The sequence below is a fragment of the Oryza brachyantha genome, chromosome 3, assembly GCF_000231095.2.
Source record: "Oryza brachyantha chromosome 3, ObraRS2, whole genome shotgun sequence".
Taxonomy (NCBI): domain Eukaryota; kingdom Viridiplantae; phylum Streptophyta; class Magnoliopsida; order Poales; family Poaceae; genus Oryza; species Oryza brachyantha.
The window spans coordinates 27,025,814-27,048,188 of NC_023165.2; the positions used below are offsets into that span (position 1 = coordinate 27,025,814).

General features: G+C 43.4%; 3 protein-coding genes across 3 annotated transcripts; 2 read left to right on the top strand and 1 right to left on the bottom strand.

The window, feature by feature from the left end:
- The first annotated feature begins 580 nt into the window (after positions 1-580).
- LOC102705516 (probable inactive leucine-rich repeat receptor-like protein kinase At3g03770) lies at positions 581-5,069 on the top strand. The gene is made up of 9 exons (XM_006650645.3): positions 581-857; positions 970-2,612; positions 2,701-2,834; positions 2,944-3,184; positions 3,293-3,501; positions 3,596-3,618; positions 3,751-3,862; positions 3,973-4,265; positions 4,666-5,069. The coding sequence occupies exons 2-9, from the start codon at positions 1,241-1,243 to the stop codon at positions 4,796-4,798; spliced, it is 2,517 nt and encodes an 838-aa protein (XP_006650708.1). The 5' UTR covers positions 581-857; positions 970-1,240; the 3' UTR covers positions 4,799-5,069.
- A 72-nt stretch (positions 5,070-5,141) lies between these two features.
- Positions 5,142-9,234, bottom strand: LOC102705800 (ubiquitin-conjugating enzyme E2 2-like). The gene is made up of 5 exons (XM_006650646.3): positions 8,952-9,234; positions 8,768-8,793; positions 6,258-6,347; positions 6,054-6,142; positions 5,142-5,565 (listed from the first exon to the last, which is right to left on the bottom strand). The coding sequence occupies exons 1-5, from the start codon at positions 9,074-9,076 to the stop codon at positions 5,437-5,439; spliced, it is 459 nt and encodes a 152-aa protein (XP_006650709.1). The 5' UTR covers positions 9,077-9,234; the 3' UTR covers positions 5,142-5,436.
- A 2,696-nt stretch (positions 9,235-11,930) lies between these two features.
- On the top strand, positions 11,931-22,336 carry LOC102716031 (probable zinc metalloprotease EGY1, chloroplastic). Its single transcript, XM_040522556.1, has 14 exons — positions 11,931-12,372; positions 13,065-13,535; positions 13,631-13,774; positions 14,687-14,788; positions 15,209-15,420; positions 15,953-16,003; positions 16,089-16,158; positions 16,783-16,851; positions 17,377-17,427; positions 17,516-17,650; positions 18,882-19,174; positions 20,312-20,687; positions 20,781-21,054; positions 21,711-22,336. Exons 1-14 carry the CDS (start codon positions 11,998-12,000, stop codon positions 21,893-21,895), a joined length of 2,808 nt encoding a protein of 935 aa, XP_040378490.1. The 5' UTR covers positions 11,931-11,997; the 3' UTR covers positions 21,896-22,336.
- The last annotated feature ends 39 nt before the right edge of the window (positions 22,337-22,375 follow it).

A 22,375-nucleotide genomic window follows, 5' to 3' on the forward strand; every position in this document is an offset into this window, starting at 1 on the left:
AATAGTAGTATATACATCTTCCAATCCCAGGACCCCAGGATTGCTGGGGTGCTTTGATGCCTGCTCTACCTTAGCTTTATGCAAAGCAAGGAGGAGAGCCCTCATCAGGTGTAAAAGTGCTAAAAGGGTGAAAGAATCCAAGAAAAGAAGCAAAAGCTCATGAAAGAAAGGGCAATGTCACCACACTTACTAACAGTGGTGCTAAAAAACGGGACATATGTGGTACTCACACTCACCCAGGAAAAAGCTTCATTTGGAGAGTAATAAAGCATCATTTAACTATTGCCAGTACCAGCATCATGTCCTAACGTCCACTTACTTACTGCTACAGGACTGGCTTATCAGCAAGTTTCAGTTGCAATCCTAAGCATGGCAAACAGTGGCAACACTTCTCAAATCAAACTAAGATCTGTCACAGCAATTTTTCAGTTCTGAAATAATGAACAGAGTAGCACAGTAATCCACTCCGAACAATCACCGATCAGAGTCTGATCCCAAGAAAAGCAGAGAAGCAGAAGCAGTGGTGTATATATATATATATCTTTTTCTTTTCTGAAGACTCAACAGTGAGCAAAAGTGAACGCTGGGACTGCCAGTCCTTGTCGTTTGCCTCTGCTCCCCGTCTCCAGCTCAACCTTTGGAGACGAGACATACCTGTCCGTTGCTGCCTGCAGCTACCTCATGCCTCTGCCAGCCACCCGTGAGTGAAGTGCAGCACAGGCAACCCAGCACTTGCACTACTGGGTCTACAAGTAGCAGCAGTATCAGAGGATACTCACACTAGGCACTGGTCAGTATACTGCAATAAGGTTCTTGAGTTCATCAGTGATAACGTTCCTTTGCTTGAGTTTCATCAGGTAAGTTGTGCATGGTTTGTTGTTTGGCTCTTGTGAAATTGTTAGTCTTGGCGCCTAGTGGTGATTTCTTCAGCTGATATGATTTTGATGTTGTTGTTCTTGATCATGTCAGTTGAAGAAAGGAGAGCAAGCCAGCAAGAAATGTGATTTTTGATCTCTCTCTCTCTCTTCCTGATGATAATTTGCTTACCATCTGGTACTGTGAACACACATCAAAGCCTTGATTCCACTGTTGATGGTGCATACTGTCCTGGACCATAGAAGGAGAAGGTGAAGGAATCATCAGAGTTGAGAGATTAAATTTTTTTGGCAGTACAGATTGCTTGCTCTGCTTCTCTGGTGCTACTGTTGGTTCTTGCTGATCAAGAAGCGAGTAGCATTTGATGAGAGCTTCTCCAATGGCGGGTGCAAGGCATGTCATGGTCGTCTTCTTCGCGGCGTTGCTTGCATTGCTCCCGGGAAGCTCTCAGCTGCAGTACTCGCAGACATGGACGCTGTTCAAGATCCAGCAGATGCTGAACCACCCTCCGATGCTGAGCCACTGGCGCCGGACCACCGACTTCTGCGGCGGCGGCGGCACGGTGGCGCCGTCGGCCGCCGTCGTGTGCTACGGCGACACGGTGACGCAGCTGCACATCGCCGGCGCGAGGGGGGCGCCTCCCCTCCCGATGAACTTCTCCATGGGCGCCCTCGTCATGGCGCTGTCGAGGCTCCCCGACCTCAAGGTGCTCACGCTGTCGGGGCTCGGGCTCTGGGGCCCCTTGCCGGACAAGATCGGCCGGCTCGCCGCGCTGGAGATCGTCAACATGAGCGGCAACTACCTCTACGGCGGCGTGCCGGGCGGGCTGTCCAATCTCACCGGCCTCCAGACTCTGATCCTCGACGACAACCTGCTCGCCGGCGAGCTGCCGGCGTGGATCGGGGAGCTGCCATTGCTGGCCGTGCTAAGCTTGCGGAACAACTCGCTGGGAGGCACCGTGCCGGCGTCCGTGGGTCGCATGGCGTCGCTGAGGTCGCTGGTGCTCGCGTCGAACAACCTGACGGGGAACCTGCCGGACATGAGCGGCCTGACCAACCTCCAGGTGATCGACGTCGGCGGCAACTCGCTCGGGCCAGCATTCCCGGAGCTGGGCAGGAAGGTGGTCACCATGGTGCTCAGCGGTAACAGGTTCACCGGCGGCCTCCCCGCCGAGCTCACCTCCTTCTACCTGCTGGAGCGGCTCGACGTGTCGTGGAACCGCTTCGTCGGTCCGTTCGTGCCGGCGCTTCTCTCCCTACCGGCCATCCGGTACCTCAACGTCGCCGGCAACAGGTTCACCGGCGTGCTCTCCGACAAGGTGCCCTGCGGCGACAACCTCCAGTTCGTCGACCTGTCCTCCAACCTCCTCACCGGCAGCGAGCCGGCTTGCCTGAGGCCGGACAAGAAGCCGGCGACGGTGGTGCTCGTCAACGCCAATTGCCTCGACACGGCCGACGACGCGTCGCAGCACCCGTCGCCGTTCTGCCAGAACCAGGCCTTGGCCGTGGGGATAACTCACGGCAAGCAGAGCAAGAAGACAACCCATCAACCCGGCGTTGTCGCCGGCATCGCAATGGCGGTTCTTGCCGCCGTGTCGGCGATCGGCGTCATGGCCTTCTTCGCCGCGAGGAAGAAGAACAAGAAAGGTGCAATGGTGAGGCCACCGGCGACGGCATTCGGAGAAGATAATTCTTCGAGCACGAGTGGTTACCCTTCCAAGATGTTCGCCGATGCGCGTATGATCTCTCACCCATCACTGCATTTTCATCTAAAATTTTCTTCAGAGATTAGCACTTGATGCCAAAATTCACAAAATCCAAACAGGTTACATATCACAGACAGTGAAGCTGGGAGCTCTGGGAATTCCTCCATACAGAACATTTTCCATGGTTGAGCTCGAAGCTGCCACTGACAACTTCGAGAACTCTTTGTTACTGGGGCAAGATTCTTTCGGCGAGGTATGCAGATTTCTTCTTCACCGATCAATAATTCACTCTGTTCTGTTCAAATTATCTTCACATTTTGAAAAGCTTGGAAGCTGAGATCAGATCGTTGTTTGTTTTTCAGATGTATCGAGGAAGATTAGGCAATGGCACACTAGTGGCAATCAGGAGCCTGAAGGTTAAGAGGAATCAGAGCTCGTTGAGCTTCAGTCGCCACATTGAAACCATTTCTAGGCTCAGACACCGGAACTTGGTCAGCGCTCTGGGACACTGCTTTGAGTATGATCTTGATGATTCTACTGTTACCCAGTTGTATCTCGTGTTCGAATACGTGCAAAATGGGAACCTACGGAGCAGGATTTCACGTAAGCTAATTGTCAGCTGTTCTTCTTTGGGTTCTTTTTTTTTTTTCCAGATGGTTTCAGTACTCAGTCTCTTACTGCTGCTATGCATTTTGAACTGAATTTCACCAGAAGGAACAGAAGGAAGAAAGCTTACATGGGCGCAGAGAATTTCGGCTGCCACCGGTATCGCCAATGGGATTCAGTTCTTGCATGCAGGGATGATGCCTGGCCTGTTTGGAAATAACCTGAAGATCAACAACATTCTTCTTGATCAGAATCATGTCGCGAAGATCAGCAGCTACAATATCCCAATCCTAGGAGAGGCCATGAAACCTGAGGTAGATCAATGATTTTCACAGTGAGCAAACCTTGGTGATTTTTTTTCCCCAACTGTTGCTGACTAATAATGTTATGCTATTTGCTATCCAACAGGGAAGCAGGCACCAGACTGAAAGGTACTTACAAGTACTTGTCCATATGAAGCAAAATTATAACGAATGACAATGCTATGATCTCTGGCAATTTCAAAATCAATCAGTATAACTAATAAAACCACTGTATTTTGCATGTGTTCTTTTACTTTGCAGTCCAATGCTCAGCGATAAAACCGACATCTTCGATTTCGGGGTGATCCTACTTGAGATTGTGTCTGGAAAGCCAATCACATCCCTATATGAGGTTGAGATAATGAAAGAGCTAGTAAGTGACATGATCATCACCTGAACCCATGCTCACCTGAAAATGCCAAACCTCTGAACTTCTTTATCTATCAGTGACACAACACAACCTCTGAATCTCTCGTCTTGCAGCTGCTATGGGCAGTCGCCGATGAGGACCTGGTGAGGAGGAGGAGCTTTGCAGACCAGGAAGTGAGCAAGGGATGCTCCGATGAGTCGCTGAGGACGATCATGCAGATCTGCCTGAGGTGCCTGGCCAAGGAGGCGGCGCAGCGGCCGTCGATCGAGGACGTCCTCTGGAACCTGCAGTTCGCTGCCCAGGTGCAGGACGACTGGGAAGGAGATAACCGGAGCAGCGAAGGATCGCTGGTGTCGTCGTCGTCCCGGGCCACAAAGTCTTCCAGATTCCAGAACGAGAAAACCAGGTGTGCTTCTACCATACCTTCGAACTATTCATCCATCCACTGATCTAGAACCATTCATCCATGCACAGATGCACTGATCTAGTGATCATCACAATCGTAAACCATGATTGCTTTGTTAGTGTTCTTGAGGTGTTTATAGGCTGAATGGTTTTACAGTCTTTTGGAGGTACCACATTTCATATTTTATAGTGCAAAATTTGGTAGATTGGATAACAAGATGTATCAAATTTGACACTATAAAAGGTTATCTCTCGGTGCTTACTTAAGGACTATAAGATTTTTCTTATAGGCAAGTTTTAGGTTGCTGTGCATCGATGAATGATGAAATGAGATGGAACTTCTGCCATTGTTATGATGTGAAATTTTTACTGAGATTCTAAAGTACGGCTTGTTCCTACAGGTCTGGCCGTGAGAAAGAATGTGAGGATTCGTCAGCTCGTGGATCAGTGTGGCTGCAGGCCGCAACTGAAGATGGAAATTTTGAGACGGCGTGCAACATTGGCAGGCGGCAAGCTGAAGACGAGAGATACTGATGAACTGATCCTCCAGGATGTGCGCTTCACTTCCTTGATGCACTCCTTCCCTTCCCTGAATGTTTTTGCTCTCTTGATCCTTTGATCTCAGAAACATCTTGATTTGTTTTTTTTTCTTTAGAAGTAAAATAATATTTGTTTTTTTCTTTAGGCGTACAATAAAATTTGTATTTCTCTAGGCGAACAATAATGTTCTGCTGTGCAAGCACCTGTACTGTTCTGTCAATATAAAAGCTGGAGTAGTTTCTACCAACGGTCAGAGCTCCGTGATAATTATAAAACTGCTGCTGTTTCTGCCAGTTACAGAAACAGCAACCTTCTCGTGACTGCTAAACGTTAGTAGTACAAAGAGAAAGCACAAAGCATTCAGAGGCTTCTGCAACCTAGCAACAGCAATTTCTTGGCTAGTATAATTCTTTACATAAGCATCAATACCTTATAAATTCGTCAAATAGATAGCCACTACATTGGGGAAAACAAATTGAGGCAAGCAGTGGATCAATCACAGGAACAACAGACACTGAATAAGTGAAGGTTTTTTTATGTTTTAGTAGGTGATACAGATCGGGAAAGCCAGAGATGCGTATCTTTAGGTGAAGCTTATTGCAGAAACTGCAACTCGAACATGTCCTTGGCTTTTAGTCGGCCGTCCAGCTCTGCTCCACAACCTCGCGGACTTTGCGGTTGTACTCGCGCCTGTTCTCGCTGAATAGTCTGGCTGCCTCGGAGTTTGCAGGAGAGTTTGGGTTTGGGTCGCATAGCAGGGACTGCAGATAAAAGCACACAAGAAAGAGCTAAGTTTTTTTTTCTTTAGATAATTGAAACAGCTAAGTTTGGTAGGTGGAACTGAGGATACAGGCAGGCAGGCAGGGCAGGAATCAGTTATGGTCCCCCAAGCCCTTATTTGTCAGCAAATGCAGGTGAACAATCCTTACAGCAACATGAAATCGATGAAAGACTCTAATCATGCTAGAATCAGAGTACATATGCCATTGATATTTGATAACAGATTATTGATGACGCATTACCCATATAACAGATTGTTTGGTAAAGGATAACGACTGTCAATTAAAATCTGGATCTGGTTTTGGCAGTTGCAACTTGTCATATTGGAACGACAAAAATACAAAACCAGAGCGAATTTCATACACTATATACAAAGGGGTTATAATCAACTACAAACAAGGGAAAGCATAAAACTAAATAAAGCTATAGATTTGATTGTTAAGTCACCCTGAGAAGGTTCAAATGATACCTGGATAGAGGTCAATATCGCAGCAACATCATATATAGGGCTCCATTGATTCTGTAGGATGTCCAAGCAGATACTTCCATCTGCATAAACTGGATGGATAACAAAACAATGAGTTGTGCAAATTTTTGAGGATTCAATCTCACAACGTAGTATTTTGCCAAAAGAAAAATAGTTAAGTGATTATAAAAAGTTAATGAGGCATACTATTTGGGTGAAACATCCTTGAGACGAACCGAACAACTGGTGGTTTGTTGGGATAATCTTCCGTAAATTGCAGGGTCAGCTTGAACGTGCCTATATGTGACAAAATCATATCTTAGAGAGCTTATCAGCCCTAACTTAAGTATATTATTTATATTATTTTCATAATCAATGACACCACAAACATACTTCATTGATGTGATTATTTGACTACATGAGGTTGCAAATTTGCAGTCCTAACATATAAAACAAACCATGTGGCCAACAGTGTATGCAGAAAGCATTTAGTCAAATATTTTAATCTTATTTTGGACAATAAATAGGCCACCGAGTGAAGCTGCCATCTAATTGTTACAGCACAATCTCAGTATTGCACATAAGTCCAAACTGGTGTATCCTCTTAAGAATATAGATGTAATCATGGGCTGATCCCACACAAAAGAAATACTTAATTTTTATCCCGATGAATGATAAATGATAAATGATAATAATTGTGCTACTTAAATTGCTTCCAAAAACTAGGTCTACAGTTTCCTACTCCAGCATTCAGACAGATGGTTCCATTTTAAATGAAGTATGCCTGTTCCCGATAATATGATAGCTAATTAGTCACATGGCATAACCTATGACAAACTGACTACAGCTCTGACTAATTAGGAGATCAGCAGAAATCTATTATAGCTCAAACTTGGCATTTTGATGGCTTTTCAAAAGCATTTCCCTGCTTTTGACACAAAAACTAGTTGGAGACACCTTCATTGTTTTGCTACAGAGCAATTTTACCATCCTTGAGGGGAGGGAAGTACCAAACGGGAACCGTCAATCAAGCTTAATCAGATGGCTCGCATTTCTCAATATTTGGTGGTACCAGCGCTCAGCCCCATCAGGTACCAGGTCTAGGCATAACGGTCTTTCGCATGCCTGAACACAAAACTAGGGCTTGAGACTCTGCCACCCCACACCACCAAGCTCCTCCAATCTACACATCTGCCACCCACCGGACGATGCGGATGTCAAAGGTGTCAAGCGTAGGTGGAGGTCGGGTGATGGTGGCGCTCTCACTGGTCCCCTCCCGACGGCCCCACCATATCCTCCCTCTTACCCTGGTCCACTCCCAATGGCACCACTGCTGCTCCCTTCCATTCTCTCTTGGTCGTGCCGCCCTCAGATAGCACTGCAGCAAGCATGGCTTTGGGAGTGACCTGAGCCACTGTCCCTCTTCAACTCTGAACACGTCCAACAATGGCCATGGCAGCTCTCCACATTGTGCAAGGAAGAGGAGGGGGACACTGGCTAGCATCCATCAGGTACGAAGCTAAGGCCAGCTGCTGCTGCGAGTCAATCCAACCCAACTGATATCTTTTCTAAGTTCAATTGGATTTTTCTAAAAATCGGATCTATTTGAAATCATCCAGAATGTGCTTTACTCGCAATGCATGCACAAGCAGTTTTCAGGTCGTAGCCTAATGGTTTTCTGTTCGATCCCCTATCCTACCCCTCTAAAATCAACAATTGGATCAAACTAGAGTGGTATCTTCTCAAGGTTTGTAAAAATGTTGTTTGGTGTAACAACAAAATCATAGTGGAAAAGATTTATCTTTGGCAGGTTGGCCGAAGAATTAGCCAACCAATGAACCTATGATTGAACGGAATAAAGTTCGACAAAGATTACAACTATGACAGGATGTTGTTGGTGGCAGGGTGCACCAGTTGCCACCCCCACCCCACCCCACACAATGCCGTTAAAGATTACAACTATCTCCACCCTAATGCTGTGACTTCTGTTCAAAAACATGAGCAGTATGCTCTTTCCAAATGAACCAGCAAACCCTAGTGAATAAGAAAAGATTTGATCCAAACAACTGCATTTCACAGAGCAGCACAATACCTAAACCTGATCATAACATGTTCCAACTAATGCAGTCATGACTCCAATGAAATGGAGACCTGAATTTATAGTTCCAAGTGCCATATAGCAAGTTCCTTTATGAGCTCTATGCTGATAGATAATGTTCTAGTGTGCTTGTTAAGCATGCCAAACTGTACGAGAAACAGCTAGCCAGTTTGTACTTTGAAGCACCATTTACTTGTTAGAAGTTAGAACATCCACATTTGTTGGTTAAAAATGCAGACAACTGTAATTTTTCGAACAACTCAAATCATGTGAATCATAGACTTTTTCATTAAATTTTGACAGCCCTGCCATTAAAGCACCAACCAAACGCGTGAGAGGATCAAGTGTTAGATTTTTTAGTAAACAAGAATGCATCACAGTCACAGATGGCTTAACTATAAGTTTCCTATACCAGAACGAAGAAAACAACGCACAAAGTTGAGTTTATGTAGGGCGGTTGCTATTTCAGTGTTTTCTCCTTTTACACGCCTCCATTACAACGTCTTTGTGATGTGAAATCAAAGAACAAGATGGCAGAATATAATCACCGAATTACTAATAACTAAACCAAACAGATATTCGATCAGAGCAAGATAAGGGGAAAATCAAATGGACTCACCTCCATCCCACGGCGTGTCATCCGGTCTGCAAAATAGTACCAAACATGAGAAGCAAACGACATCAGAACCAAATCAACCCACGAAAAACAAAATCAAAAATCCCACAACCAAGAGGGAAGTCCGCGAGATCCCCAGCCCCAAAACCTAGAGCTAAGCCCACGACTACAACCGCGTGACGGGTACCCGAATATGACGGCGTTCCATAGCATGATGTTGTTGTCGTGCGGAGCGCCGCTGATGCCGGCGGGAGGGTCCTGCTGCAGCCGCTTGAAGTCCCGCATCAGCCGCTTCCTCGCCGGCGTCGACATCTCCCCGGTTCTCCCGCTCCGCGCGCCGCCGCCTCCTCCTCCTCCTCCCCTTCAACGGCCCGAACCCCTGGCCGCTCCCAGCGCCCGCGCGCCGTGCTCCTCCTCCTCCCTCTCCTCCTCCTCCTCCTCCTCCTCCTCCTCCTCTCGCCGGTGGGGTTCGGGGAGGAGAGAGAAGCGCCGGAGCGAGAGGGCGGCGGGAGGAGAGGGAAGGCTGGAGGTGCGAAAAGGCAAAACGATTTAACACTCGCGTTATCGCCACGCGCGGGCCCGCTCTGACCACTGACCGGTGGGGCCAACAACGTGGGCCCCATCTGTAGGTGAGCATAGTCAGCTATACTTGCGTGACCGGCTTGCTCTCCCCGTAGCGTCACCGAATGTGGGTCCCATACGTACAGAGGCCCACCTGTCAATGACGTCTCAAGTTGGAAAAGATGCTTTGTCCGTACGCGAGGCAGTGCCGATGCGGCCGGTGGGTCCACGTAGGAAAGCAGGTTCCCGTGGGCCCACCTGTCGGTGGCGGGGCGGTGGGCCCGGATTGCACGGATTCGGAGTTAATTGGACGTGGACGGTGCGAAAGGTGGGGCCGGGAGGAATTGGCGGCAACCGATCACAATGGCACGGTCTGACTCATCCGCACCGTCTACGTCACCCGTCCTTTTCCCACTTTTGATCCTGGCCGTAGAACTTTTTTCGGATGGATTCCTGCCAGCTTCGCCTGATATGACATGATTGACAACTTTCGGATCGTTTCTGCTAATCTATCATGTGGCTTCTCCCAACTTTTTTTTTTCAAGGTTAGGAGGTTGAATTTACGGGAGTATTAAATATAAATCGATAAAAAAATTAATTATATAAATAAAGGCTAATTTATTAAATAAAATTTTTAAGCCTAATTAATTAATAATTAGTAAATATTTACTGTAGCATTACACTCGCTAATCATAGACTAATTAGCTTCAATAGATTCGTTTCGCAAAATAGTCCTAAGTATGAAATGAGTTTTATTAATAGTCTATATTTAATATTTTTAATTAGTATCCAAATATTTGATGTAACAGAGATTTAAAAAAGTCCCTACAAACCAACGGGATCTTAAGGCTATGAACTTTTATAGTTAGGTGTTCAAAGATTTAATAGTACAAAAATTTGTTTATGGATGCCTACAAATCTGAACATGCATGAAAGTTCTTCATGAAGTTTAGGATCATTCCCAATTGGGAAAATATACAGCAATTCCCTAAAACTACTCTAAATGATAATAATGTGGGCATGTGGCATACCATGTTAGTTCCGATTTTCTCAATGTTTTAGACGTATTGGCCGGTGATGTTTTATTGTCTTTCGTAATCCTCCACTCCCTCCTACCCTCGCACACAGGGCTACCATGCTAGTACTTCGAGGACCAAAACACATTATAGATACAATCGACTAGACAAGATCATTCAGTCGTTTGTTTCGCCACCATGACGAGATCTAGTTCCAGAGGACGCCGCTCGCTTCGCTATATGAGCTTCTTATTCGAGTCCAATATCCATCAGGCTAGTGGGCTAACCTTAGCGTGTTCGTTAACTCGTGGGCTTCATTTATCTATTTATAGATTATATATATAAACTATATGTATATATATTTAATGTATAATCTATGTAGAAATATCATTATAAAATGATATTTTTCATGTAGGTATTTTTTCACTAGATACTTTATTTTTATAAGCTTGTTTCTTGTATAATTTTTCTATGCTTAAACTTTAAACTTTCTACGTACATGGAACTTTATACATACATGTATAATTATAAATTATTTGTATATATAAACTTTCTGTTATATGGATATGTTCGTGCGTGTTAACGAGCATGCGATTGTTCATCCGTTAGACCTACCCTCCGTTGCTTGCTGCTATGGTTTGGTCTAGGCTCTGTTTGTTTTCCCCTATAATTACTATAATTTAAATATTAGAAATAAAACAAATATAAATTTATGATAAATTAGTATAATCTATAGTTTATATTACTATAATATTATAATATAATAAACCTATCTTTGGTTATTTTTCCATGTTACTACGGGGTTAAAAACCCAAAATCCTTTATCATATATTATCTAATTTAGTTTATAATAATCTGACTAATAATATTTTGAATTAATAGTCTAGATTACAATAGCCTAAGTGAGACAAACAACGTATATGGACCATAGAGGGTGTGGAGGCTGGTTCTTGGGTTGATTTTGTGTAGTTGAATGGATGGCTTCGTGTTGGCCAGTCATTTTAAAAAAGCAAACATTCGTGAAAATCCTTCACACAAAGTTTGTTATGTTTTTTCTTTCTATTTTCTTTCTACAATGACATACTAGTAACTTACGAAATAATTATATTCTATGCACCAGAACAATATATCACTAGAGAATTACAAACCAAAGGCTTCGCATATTCCTCAATCACCTAAAATTTTTCAATTCTTCAGCCATTTTTTTGACAGCCTAGATTGCATCTAGTTTCAGCGTGAAGTCCGTCACCTCGTTTTCTTCTCCGCCTCGGCAGAAAATAGCCGGTGCCCACCTAACCACGAATTATTTGATTTTTTAAAGTAATTATGCTATACGTTTAGATCGCACTCAGCCTTAAGTTCTCATTAAGGCAACGCAAACCAAAAAAAACCGAAAAACCAAGTTGTGATTTGTCATGTGTGGATCAGCTTGAGATTACCAAACCCAACCCATGGCCAAATCGAACCTTGGGCCAGGCCGGCCGACCCAGACAAGAAAAAAGAAACCGTAGATTTTTTTCCGGGATATTCCGGTCCAAACTCCAACCCACGGCGGAAAACCGTGGCCCCCGCCCCCACCCCTATCCTTCCGCGGCTGGTTTTTCCCCTCCCGCCTCCGCCTCCGCGCATCACACCACGCTCGCTCGCGCGCCGCCCATGGCCACCACCGCCGCCGCGGCGCTCGCGAGCTCCCCCATCGTCCACCTCACGGCCTCCCGGCTCCGCCTCCCCAGGCCCGCCACCTCCAGGGCGCCCCCCGCCTCCACGTGCCGCTCGAGAGGGGGCGCCTGCTTGGTGGAGTGGAGGCCGAGGGCCCTGCTGAGGCGGCGGTGGTGCGAGGACCGGCTGCGGTGCTTCTCCATCGACGGGGGAGGGGGTGGCGGCGGTGGAGGAGGAGGGGAGGACGGGGACAAGCGGGGCGAGGAGGAGACGTCGCCGGCGGCGGCGGCGGAGGCGAAGGTTGGGGCGGCGGAGGAGCTGAGATCCGAGCGGACCCGCTCCGGTAGCTTCTCTTCGTCCTCGTCGTCAGGGGTAAGGCGCGCGGTGGATTGCTGAATGAATTTTGAGCATTTTGAGGGAGTATGTTGGCGATGTAGTTAGGCTTTCGGTCAGACTGTCAGGCACAGGAAGCATCACACTGGATTTTGTTGAACATAGTAGGATTGGTAACTTGCTGTGTCATTCACTTCTATTCCGAGCACCGAGCTCGATGGAGTCAGTGACAGAGCTCCGTAAAAGTAGAGTACTAGAGTCTGGAATCTGGCTCGGTGGCGCATTAAGGATCACTACACATTATCCATTTCCAACTGAAAGTAGCATTTCATTACTGTCGATTTGCCAAGCAAGACATTGAGTACTGATTAGTGAGAAAAGTGGGGATGAAACCTTTATGTTGCTGTTTTAGTTGCCAAACTACAGAGCTAGCCTCCTGTAAAAAATAAAACTACAGAGCTACTCTAATGAAGATTATCCCGTATTGGATATTCTAGGACCGTGTGTCTCTGCTATATTTTTGCAATAACTTGACCATACTATGTGGATTGCATTTTGCCACCAACCTTTGACTTTTCAATTAGTTTAACCATGATATGGCACTTATTTCTCTTCCCTTTTCTCAAGAAGACATACACCCATGTTATTTTTAATCTGTGAAACATATCTGTATATTTTGAGCGTGGCCATTTCTTTTCTCAGATATATTTATCACACCTACATTTTTGCAGACACCTGGTGTATCGAACGAGCCGCCATTTTTGAGCTTCAGTGTTGATAACATTGACACAGTTAAGTTATTGGAACTCCTAGGACCTGAAAAAGTTGATTCAGCTGACGTCAAGGCTATTAAGGAAAAACTTTTTGGCTACACAACATTTTGGTTGACAAGAGAAGAACCCTTTGGTGATCTTGGAGAAGGGGTCCTTTTTATTGGGAACCTCCGAGGGAAGAGAGAAGAAATATTTGCAAAACTTCAGCAGCAGTTACATGAACTCACAGGTGACAAATACAATCTTTTTATGGTGGAGGAGCCCAATTCAGAAGGGGACGACCCACGTGGAGGACCACGTGTTAGTTTTGGTTTGCTCAGAAGAGAAGTTTCAGAACCTGGACCTACTACATTGTGGCAATATGTCATTTCACTGTTACTTTTCCTTCTGACTGTGTTCTCCTGTGTCGAGCTAGGAATTGCATCAAAGGTATACCTGCTCTTCATTTGTTATATACTTGCCACATCTTAATACCAGCATATCGTTATATGCCAAGTTTCTAAAAAATAGTAAGCTTTGTGCAGATTAGCAGTCTTCCACCAGAGATTGTTACATATTTCACTGATCCAAATGCTACTGGACCCCCACCTGACATGCAACTTTTACTTCCATTCGTGGAATCAGCATTGCCAGTGGCTTATGGTGTCTTGGCTATCCAACTATTTCATGTAATTCACTTCTTAGTCTATTGACCAACTATGTATTTATCTTCTAGTCTTTTAAGTCTTAAAAAAGCTATTTGAGCAAGTACGCTCCTCTTAGACTAGTCCAATATTTCTGATATACTATAAAACTGGCACAATAACTTCTCCTGCCATGTTCCAGTTTGATTAAAAAGATAATCACAGATACATAAATTTCTGTCATATGAATCATGGATAGAGGGGCTAAATAATCCTTCTTTCTGAGTTGGATTGGTTCAGATTTGCTATGGAACTTTAATTGCACTACATTCTGATAAACATTGTTGCCTAGAGATCTGTACAGATACTAAAATCTGGATGATTATTGTGCGATTTAATCATATACTCTCTCCGTTTCACAATACAAGACTTTCTAGTCTTGCCTAGATTCATATGGATGTTAATAAATCTAGACATATATATAAATTATATACATTCATCAATTGATGAATTTAACCAAAGTTAGAAAGTCTTACAATACGAAACAGAGGTAGTATTTTATTAGTTCAAAGTAAACTGTCCAATCAACAATCATGGTATTAAGAATTGACATCCCTCATCTTTTCTCTTCTGCTTATACTTATAAACTAAAATTTGAATTTTTAACCTTAAATCTGGATTTGATTTTAGGGTTTTTTATCATAGTTTATTTTCCAGCCTTGACTTTTAGATCACTAAGAGCACATATATAAAAGTTGTATTCACAAATTATTTTTCGTTTGTAAATTTGCCGGGGCTTCAATCACCCCCTGAATGGTTACCTCAAATTTGGTAGTTGGTGATACCTGAGGGTCCATTGTTTCCATGTTGATCTATGCTTGTTTGAACTGCTGTTTTGTGAAACCTTACTACTTTGATTGTTTTGACTCAACCTACCATGTTGCATTCTGTATGCAGGAAGTTGGACACTTTTTGGCAGCATTTCCAAAGAAGGTTAAACTAAGCATTCCTTTCTTCATTCCAAACTTCACTCTAGGGACATTTGGTGCAATTACTCAGGTTAGTAATTAGTAAAAGAAATAGTTTTGACTGCTGATATAAAAATCTGGGATAACAATGTGCTGTAATTGCATTATTGCATATTGATTGTTGATCATGAGCAATCCAAACAGCTTGATGAATGATAGTACATCGTGATCACCAACATTTCTGATTTTATTATTTATTTTACTAGATAATATTAAACTCAGTAAAGTTATGCCTAATAGTGATACTACTTTCTCGGTCACTTCTAGTACGACAAAGTGGCACTAGAGAAGGTACTAGAGTCTAAACATCAACAAAACAATTGCATTTTTTGTCGTCTGTTGTCTACATTTCTGTTTCTGTGCACTAAATTGCAGAATGTAGTATGAATGCTTGTGGTTCTTCCTAACCACTAGATATGGGCTGCTCATATTCTCATCATCCATCTTGTAGTTCAAATCCATTCTGCCGGATCGGAAGACGATGTTTGACATATCAATGGCTGGTCCTCTTGCTGGAGCTGCACTTTCTTTTTCAATGTTCTTTGTGGGCTTGTTGCTCTCCTCAAATCCTGCTGGGGCAAGTGATTTAGTTGAAGTACCTAGCAAGCTATTCCAGGGCTCCTTGTTGCTGGGACTTGTTAGCAGAGCAACACTTGGATACAGGTATCTGCTACTTGATATTTTTACCATTTACCTTTTTGTCATTTAATTTTTTTCATGCCTTAGTTCCATGTGATACCTCCATCTTTTTCTTCAGCCTCTTGTGCTATTGAAGGCCTATAGATATCATTTCAGAACAGGCATACTTTTTTTTTGGTTATTTTCAGCGTTCTCCATAATTAGTTTCAATCTTTGAGAAGCACACAGATTAGTCAAAATTCCATAGAGGATTTTTTTCACTGGATCAGTTCATGTGAAATATAAATTGTATTATCTCCTAGATCTCCGACTTCTTCATATTTTATAGATGGCTACATGTGACAGGATCTTTTATAAACATCATTCTGAGAGGTAAGCACTTAAACAGTTACAATTCCTTTCGGCTGTTGTTACATCTTCTGTGAAGCAAACTGGTCTGTTCGTCATCTTGATATGAGTGGAAGTAGTTTACTTCATTTACTAAATTATATGTCATTGTAGTTTTGGTTGTTAACTCCTGTTTTAATCCTTCTAATGATCTTAAATTGATATACAGAGCTATGCATGCTGCTACAGTTGCTATCCACCCTCTTGTAATCGCAGGCTGGTAAAGTATCCTACACTAAACCCTTGACGTTGTAATCAAGCAAAGTAGCAAGTATTATCTATCTCATTTGTTGGAAACTCTGTAGGTGTGGTTTAACAACTTCTGCCTTTAATATGCTTCCTGTTGGATGTCTTGATGGCGGAAGAGCTTTACAGGTAAAAATTACTGTCCTTTTGTCAACCAAATATCCAGACTGTACCAGATACCACGGTTAACTTGAACAAATATAAAATGTCCTCCCATTTATAATGACCACCGTGTTTACTTGTAATGTTGTACGTTGTCACATGCGCTGTACTTCTATTAATGACGGGGAGCGGCATGAACTCTTTTCAATAGCTCGTGGTCAAGACATTGGAATTGGTGGAGCTAGGGAGTATGATGCATATTCTTTTAGAGATTCGTGTGGTTTTCAATGATCATCGAACAGTAGAAAGCACCACTTTTGTCGATAGGCCAGGATTGAGGCCCATCCAAAGTAGGCCTTAACTTTGGTGGTTTCAAGGTTCATTCAGGAGGTTTCATTGGCATGGGAACAAGTGGTTGTTGTGTTGCAGTCAATACCTCATCTTGTTACCTAGTAAAATATTGTCAATGAGTTATTGAGTAGCTTGAGGTTCCAATGCATTTTTTATCAAGCTTTGAACAGATAATCTCTATAGACTTCTGATGCTTAACCTAATGGCTTGGAAAGGACAGGATAGTTTAGCTGCAAAAATTCTACCTTCTGCCTTCTGTACGAAACAAGTATGTCTAAAGTTTTGTGATATTTTCAACAGGGTGCTTTTGGCAAGGATGCGCTGTTTGGATTTGGCTTGACAACATACTCATTGCTTGGACTTGGGGTGGTAAGCCAGTCCATCTTGCAGTTTGGTCTTTGGCTTTGGAGTTTGTCTCAGTACAGGCCTCTAGTCCAAACATTTTCATTCATATGTAAAACATACAAGTATGTAGTTAATTGCAACTAAACACCAGATATTCTGTGTATCACTTATGATTTGTACAGTTCAGTGAATTGAAGGAAGATGTGGACTTGACATGTAGATGAGAAATTTATAATGCCAAGTAGATTATGAATGATAGAATTGTTTTGTAGTTCTGCAATTCTTGTTTAAACTTATTAGTTCATATGAATTCATTCCATGTCTCAAGATGATACTGCAACATGTTTTACTTATAATGAAAAGCAAGAAGAATCAAACATTTGAAGAACCAATCTAACTTAGTACTATTAGGTAGTTTCTACTTTTGAAATCTGGCCTAAGCTGCATGCATACAATTTTGTTGATCTTTAGTTTTTGCCCTCACCTTGGACATCATGCATTGCTTCCCGTAGTATTGTATTCACTTGTAATGTCTCTTCTTTTTTCCAGCTAGGGGGGCCATTATCTCTTCCTTGGGGCTTATACGTGCTAATATGTCAGGTAAAGTACTCTGATGATTGGGAGATACACTATAAGTTCATTTGTTTTTACGCAGACTTATTTATATCTTTTCATTACTTTTACCCAGAGAACACCTGAAAAACCATGCTTGAATGATGTAAGCGATGTCGGAACGGGGAGAAGGGCCGCATTGATAGCTTCGGTATTCCTTGTTGTATTGACTCTCATTCCACTGTGGGATGAACTTGCCGAGGAACTAGGTGTAGGACTTGTTACTTCCTTCTGAGATAAAGCACTACTTACTGGTAGAGTTAGGCCATGATGCAAGTCAATTTTGTATGCACTTGTAGTATCGATAGTGAAATTGTTGTAAAGCCATGCGATATTCCACTTCCAAGAGAAATATGGACCTACTCTGAGATAAGCCAACCCTTGTATGACCAGGGCAGAATGCATCCGAAATGTTGTCACTGTTCAAAATAATTTTCTGGTTGATGTACAGCAAGTTTTTTACGCTGTTTACAGTGATGTTGAAACTGTTGATTGTTGATGGCGACAAAGCATGTATTTCTTGTTGCTGGGTTTTGAAGCCTCGTGTTTTTTCACGGACGAAGGGAGAACATTTTTACAGGGCATTTCTTTGAGTTAAGCATACCACGCCAAATCAGTATACATATTGTTTTCACTAAACAAAAAGGGTACTCATCCAAGAAGTGTAGTACAACAACTCGTGGTACAAACCCTAATGGCATGTTCGACTATTGAGATTGATTTAGCATAAATTTTGCCACCATTTACATGCAGAAGTTTAGTTTCTTAAATTTCCAAGATTTGAATTGAGCTCATCTCAAAGGTAAAAACAAAAATCAAACAGGCTTACGGCTGATAAGCAGTAAAACACCGTACCAGCAACCAAATAGTAATAACTTATGGATACAACTTGCATGTCTATGTTATCCGTGGTTTAAAAATCAACGCTGAAAAAAAAGGACTACATGAAAAAAAATAAACCCAAACCCAAACCCAACTTCAGATCTAGAATTTAGAATTCAAATTTCGTTGGAAATGTAAACAACAGGAAGCTAGAGTAAAAATGGGCAATTACCATTTACCAGGTGGTAGTTAGGAGTAGATGGGGTTCAGTTCACGCGGCCCCGTTTCATCTCAAATCAGGCGGCAATTCCACTCCATTCCACTCCGCTCCCTCCTCCTCCCCTTCCCTTCCCTTCCCGTGCTATATCAGCTTAGCTCGCCTCGCCTCCAAGCAAAATCCCCATTTCCCAAAGCCTCCTCTCCTCTCCAAACCCTAGAGCCCCTCTCTCTCTCTGTGTGTGCGTGTGACCCCGATGGAGGAGGAGGACGCGGGGGGAGGGGGGGAGGCGTCCCCGCCGCACCACGCGGCGGCGGTGGTGGGGAGGGACATCGCGGCGTCGCCGACGAGCTCGCGGTCGGTGACGCAGACGGTGAACGGGTCGCACAGGTTCGTGATCCAGGGGTACTCGCTGGCGAAGGGGATGGGCGTCGGGAAGCACATCGCCAGCGAGACCTTCACGGTGGGAGGGTACCAGTGGGCGATCTACTTCTACCCCGACGGGAAGAACCCCGAGGACAACTCCGCCTACGTCTCCGTCTTCATCGCGCTCGCCTCCGAGGGCACCGACGTCCGCGCCCTCTTCGAGCTCACCCTCCTCGACCAGAGCGGCAAGGCCAAGCACAAGGTGCACTCCCACTTCGACCGCTCCCTCGAGTCCGGCCCCTACACCCTCAAGTACCGCGGCTCCATGTGGTAATCCTCCCCTCTCCCCTCCTCTCCCCTCCCTGTAGCTCGTTGCCTCCGGGAACAACCAGCTCTCCTGCGCTTATTACCGCTCGATTTTGTTTTGGTTTGAACGGAAATGGCGGTTGTAGCGGTCCTTTTCGGCAAGTAGATTGAAAGGGGGGCGTTCTCGTGGGTATCTTCCATGCACAAATCGGTTCTGGCACTCCCTCCCTGTAGGTTCCCGCCTTGTTACCTTCTGAAACAATCCGCTCAGGGTGTCTCGCACTATTATCACTTACAGGTTTGGTTTTAATTTAGATATAGTTGGCGATTATGTTTTTCAGTAAATAGCTCAAAACTGTGATGTGCTTGGTTCATTAACATGTTACCTGATTTGACGATTTACGATTTGGGTGCGGGGTTCGGTTCGGCAATGAATTTGGTAATGTGGGGATCAATCAGTAGATTTGTGGTCTGCTATCAATCATTGCCAAACTCATTGTGCATGATTAGCATTGTCAGGGTTCCATTTGTTATTATGATCTCAATACGGTATTTTTGAATAGGTACTTTAATGGTTGCTATATCTGTTTCCAATATTTAGCTCAATTACCATATCCATTCTCGTAAAGAAAATATTAACTTGTATTTTCACATTTGTTAGAATTTCTATAATAGTTCAACTTTAATCGTATTTCTGATCTACAACATCTTAGGCCCATTGACTGGATGCAGATAGCTTTTGCTTCATTAATGATAAAAATTCGGGGGATTTCAGTTAAGAGGGTGCCTTGAGAATATGTAAGTAGCATGGCAGATATGACTTCAACTGTCCAAAAGACTGGGAGGATAGTAACATTTTTTCCCTCTTTAAACTGATTGATGCTTTTTTTTTCTTGTAAACAAGAGCTGGTCATATGATGAGTTAGATGCATCATGTTGATTGCATTGTTTTTGGTCATATATATGCCAGCATATTGTCAGTTATGCGTCCATTAAAAATAAATAAATTGTATGATCAAATGCATTTGGCTGTTAGTCAATTTTACTTTGGAGTGAAGATTATCAATTAGTAATTGTAAATCCTTCTTCTCAGATTTGAGCAAAACTGTAATCAGGTTAGCTTTTTTTCATCCTTATTCTCATCCTGATCTCTATTTTCAGGGGTTATAAAAGGTTCTTTCGGCGGACTGCTCTTGAGACATCAGATTTTCTTAAAGACGATTGCTTAAAGATAAATTGTACTGTGGGTGTTGTGGTATCTACTATGGATTACTCAAAGCCACATTCAATTCATGTGCCAGAGTCTGACATAGGCTACCATTTTGGGACACTTTTAGACAGTCAGGAGGGTGTGGATGTTATATGTGATGTAGCAGGAGAGAAGTTTCATGCCCATAAGTTGGTCTTGGCTGCCAGGTCTTCTTTTTTCAGATCCCAATTTTTTGAAAATGAATCAGATGAAGAGAAGAATGAGGTCGATACTAGTAATGAAATCAAAGAGATTGTCATTGATGACATGGAGCCCAAAGTGTTCAAGGTGTGCATCTATTTCTCTGGTCATCGTGATCTTTTGACTTCACGGTTCAACAAACTGGATAATTTTATCTTATGCAAATATTCTCTGTTGCAGGCTGTGCTTCATTTTATGTACAGGGACAATCTTGTTGATGATGACGAGTTGTCTGCATCAAGCTCAGACTGCTCCGTCTTTGATACTTTAGCTGGGAAATTATTGGCTGCAGCTGATAAATATGAATTGCCAAGGCTAAGATTGTTATGTGAATCTTACTTGTGCAAGCATATTTCTGTAAACTCTGTGGCAACTACACTAGCATTGGCTGACCGGCATCATGCTATGGAGCTTGAATCTGTTTGCCTAAAATTTGCTGCTGAGAATCTTTCAGGTAAAAAAGACTTCAGATGCAAGATTCATCACATAATATATAGAACTGCTATATTTTATCCATTTCCAGCTTTGCCCTTTGTACAGAGGGGAAAACCTGAAAAAAAAATGTATTCTACACTACAGCAGACTAGATTTGATTCTGTGAATAATATGAGTATTCTACATTACAGCAGCCTTTGAGCACGATAAGTTGTTTTTGCTGGACAAGAATTTAGTCCCTTGTTTAGTCTGCAGGAAGTTTCGCCTTATGCTGAATTGATTTATACAGCAACTCAGCAAGGCAAATGCATACTGATAAAAGGATGCCATAGATAATTTGCTTTTGATACTTTTAGCATAGTCAGTATGAAAAAGGTGTATCACTTAGTAACACTGTTACGTATATATTCATGCCTAGCATAGTGGTTTCTAGTAAATGATATAATGCCTGAGTGTGAACTATGAAGTATTCGGCTCAAACCAATCTTCACAACTTTCCTGCTTTTTTATTGACCAATACTATATAAACCATCTTAATAATTCCATTTTTTGCTTTGCACTACTTCTATTGAAATACTTTGAATATCCTCAATTCTGTAAACGTTTGTTTCTTGGTTGTGCCCAATTAAGTGCGTTGAACTGCATAACATTCCAGATGCCCTTATGTATCTGCAGCTGTAATCCGGACCGACGGATTTGATTACCTGAAAGATAACTGCCCCTCGTTGCAATCGGAGATATTGAGGACAGTTGCCGGGTGTGAGGAGGAATGCAGCAGCGGCGGGAAGAGCCAGAGCGTGTGGGGGCAGCTCTCAGACGGTGGTGATACCAGCGGACGCAGGGTAAGGCCAAGGGTCTGAGACCCAGCCACCGCCAGGACTGTCTGGCATGTTTTAAGTGTAACTGTGTAAGCGAATTGCTGCTGTATAAATGGGACAGCTAATTGTTTTGTGGCGGCACTTGAAATAATAGCACCTGTCTGTTATATTACCTTGCTTTATTTACTAGGGCCCTGCTCATGACCGCTCACTGGATCAGTTTTACTGAGCTGGAGCCTTGTACGTGCCCGTTCACTGGATCAGTTTACCGAGCTGGAGGGCAGACTTTACATTCATTCAAAGTTTCAAGAGCTAGTTTGGGCTGTAGCTCCACATGCTATATGGAGGATTCTGGATGGCGGCACCGGCATTGATGTTAGGGCTTATGCTTTCTCTCCCCTGGATAGTGATTTGTGATTGATTTGTAGCCAGTAATCGCGTTTATTTTTAGTTTAGTTTTGATTTGCATTCTTGTATAATTAGTTCTTAAACTTGGTCTGACTGAATCGCGTGTATAACATA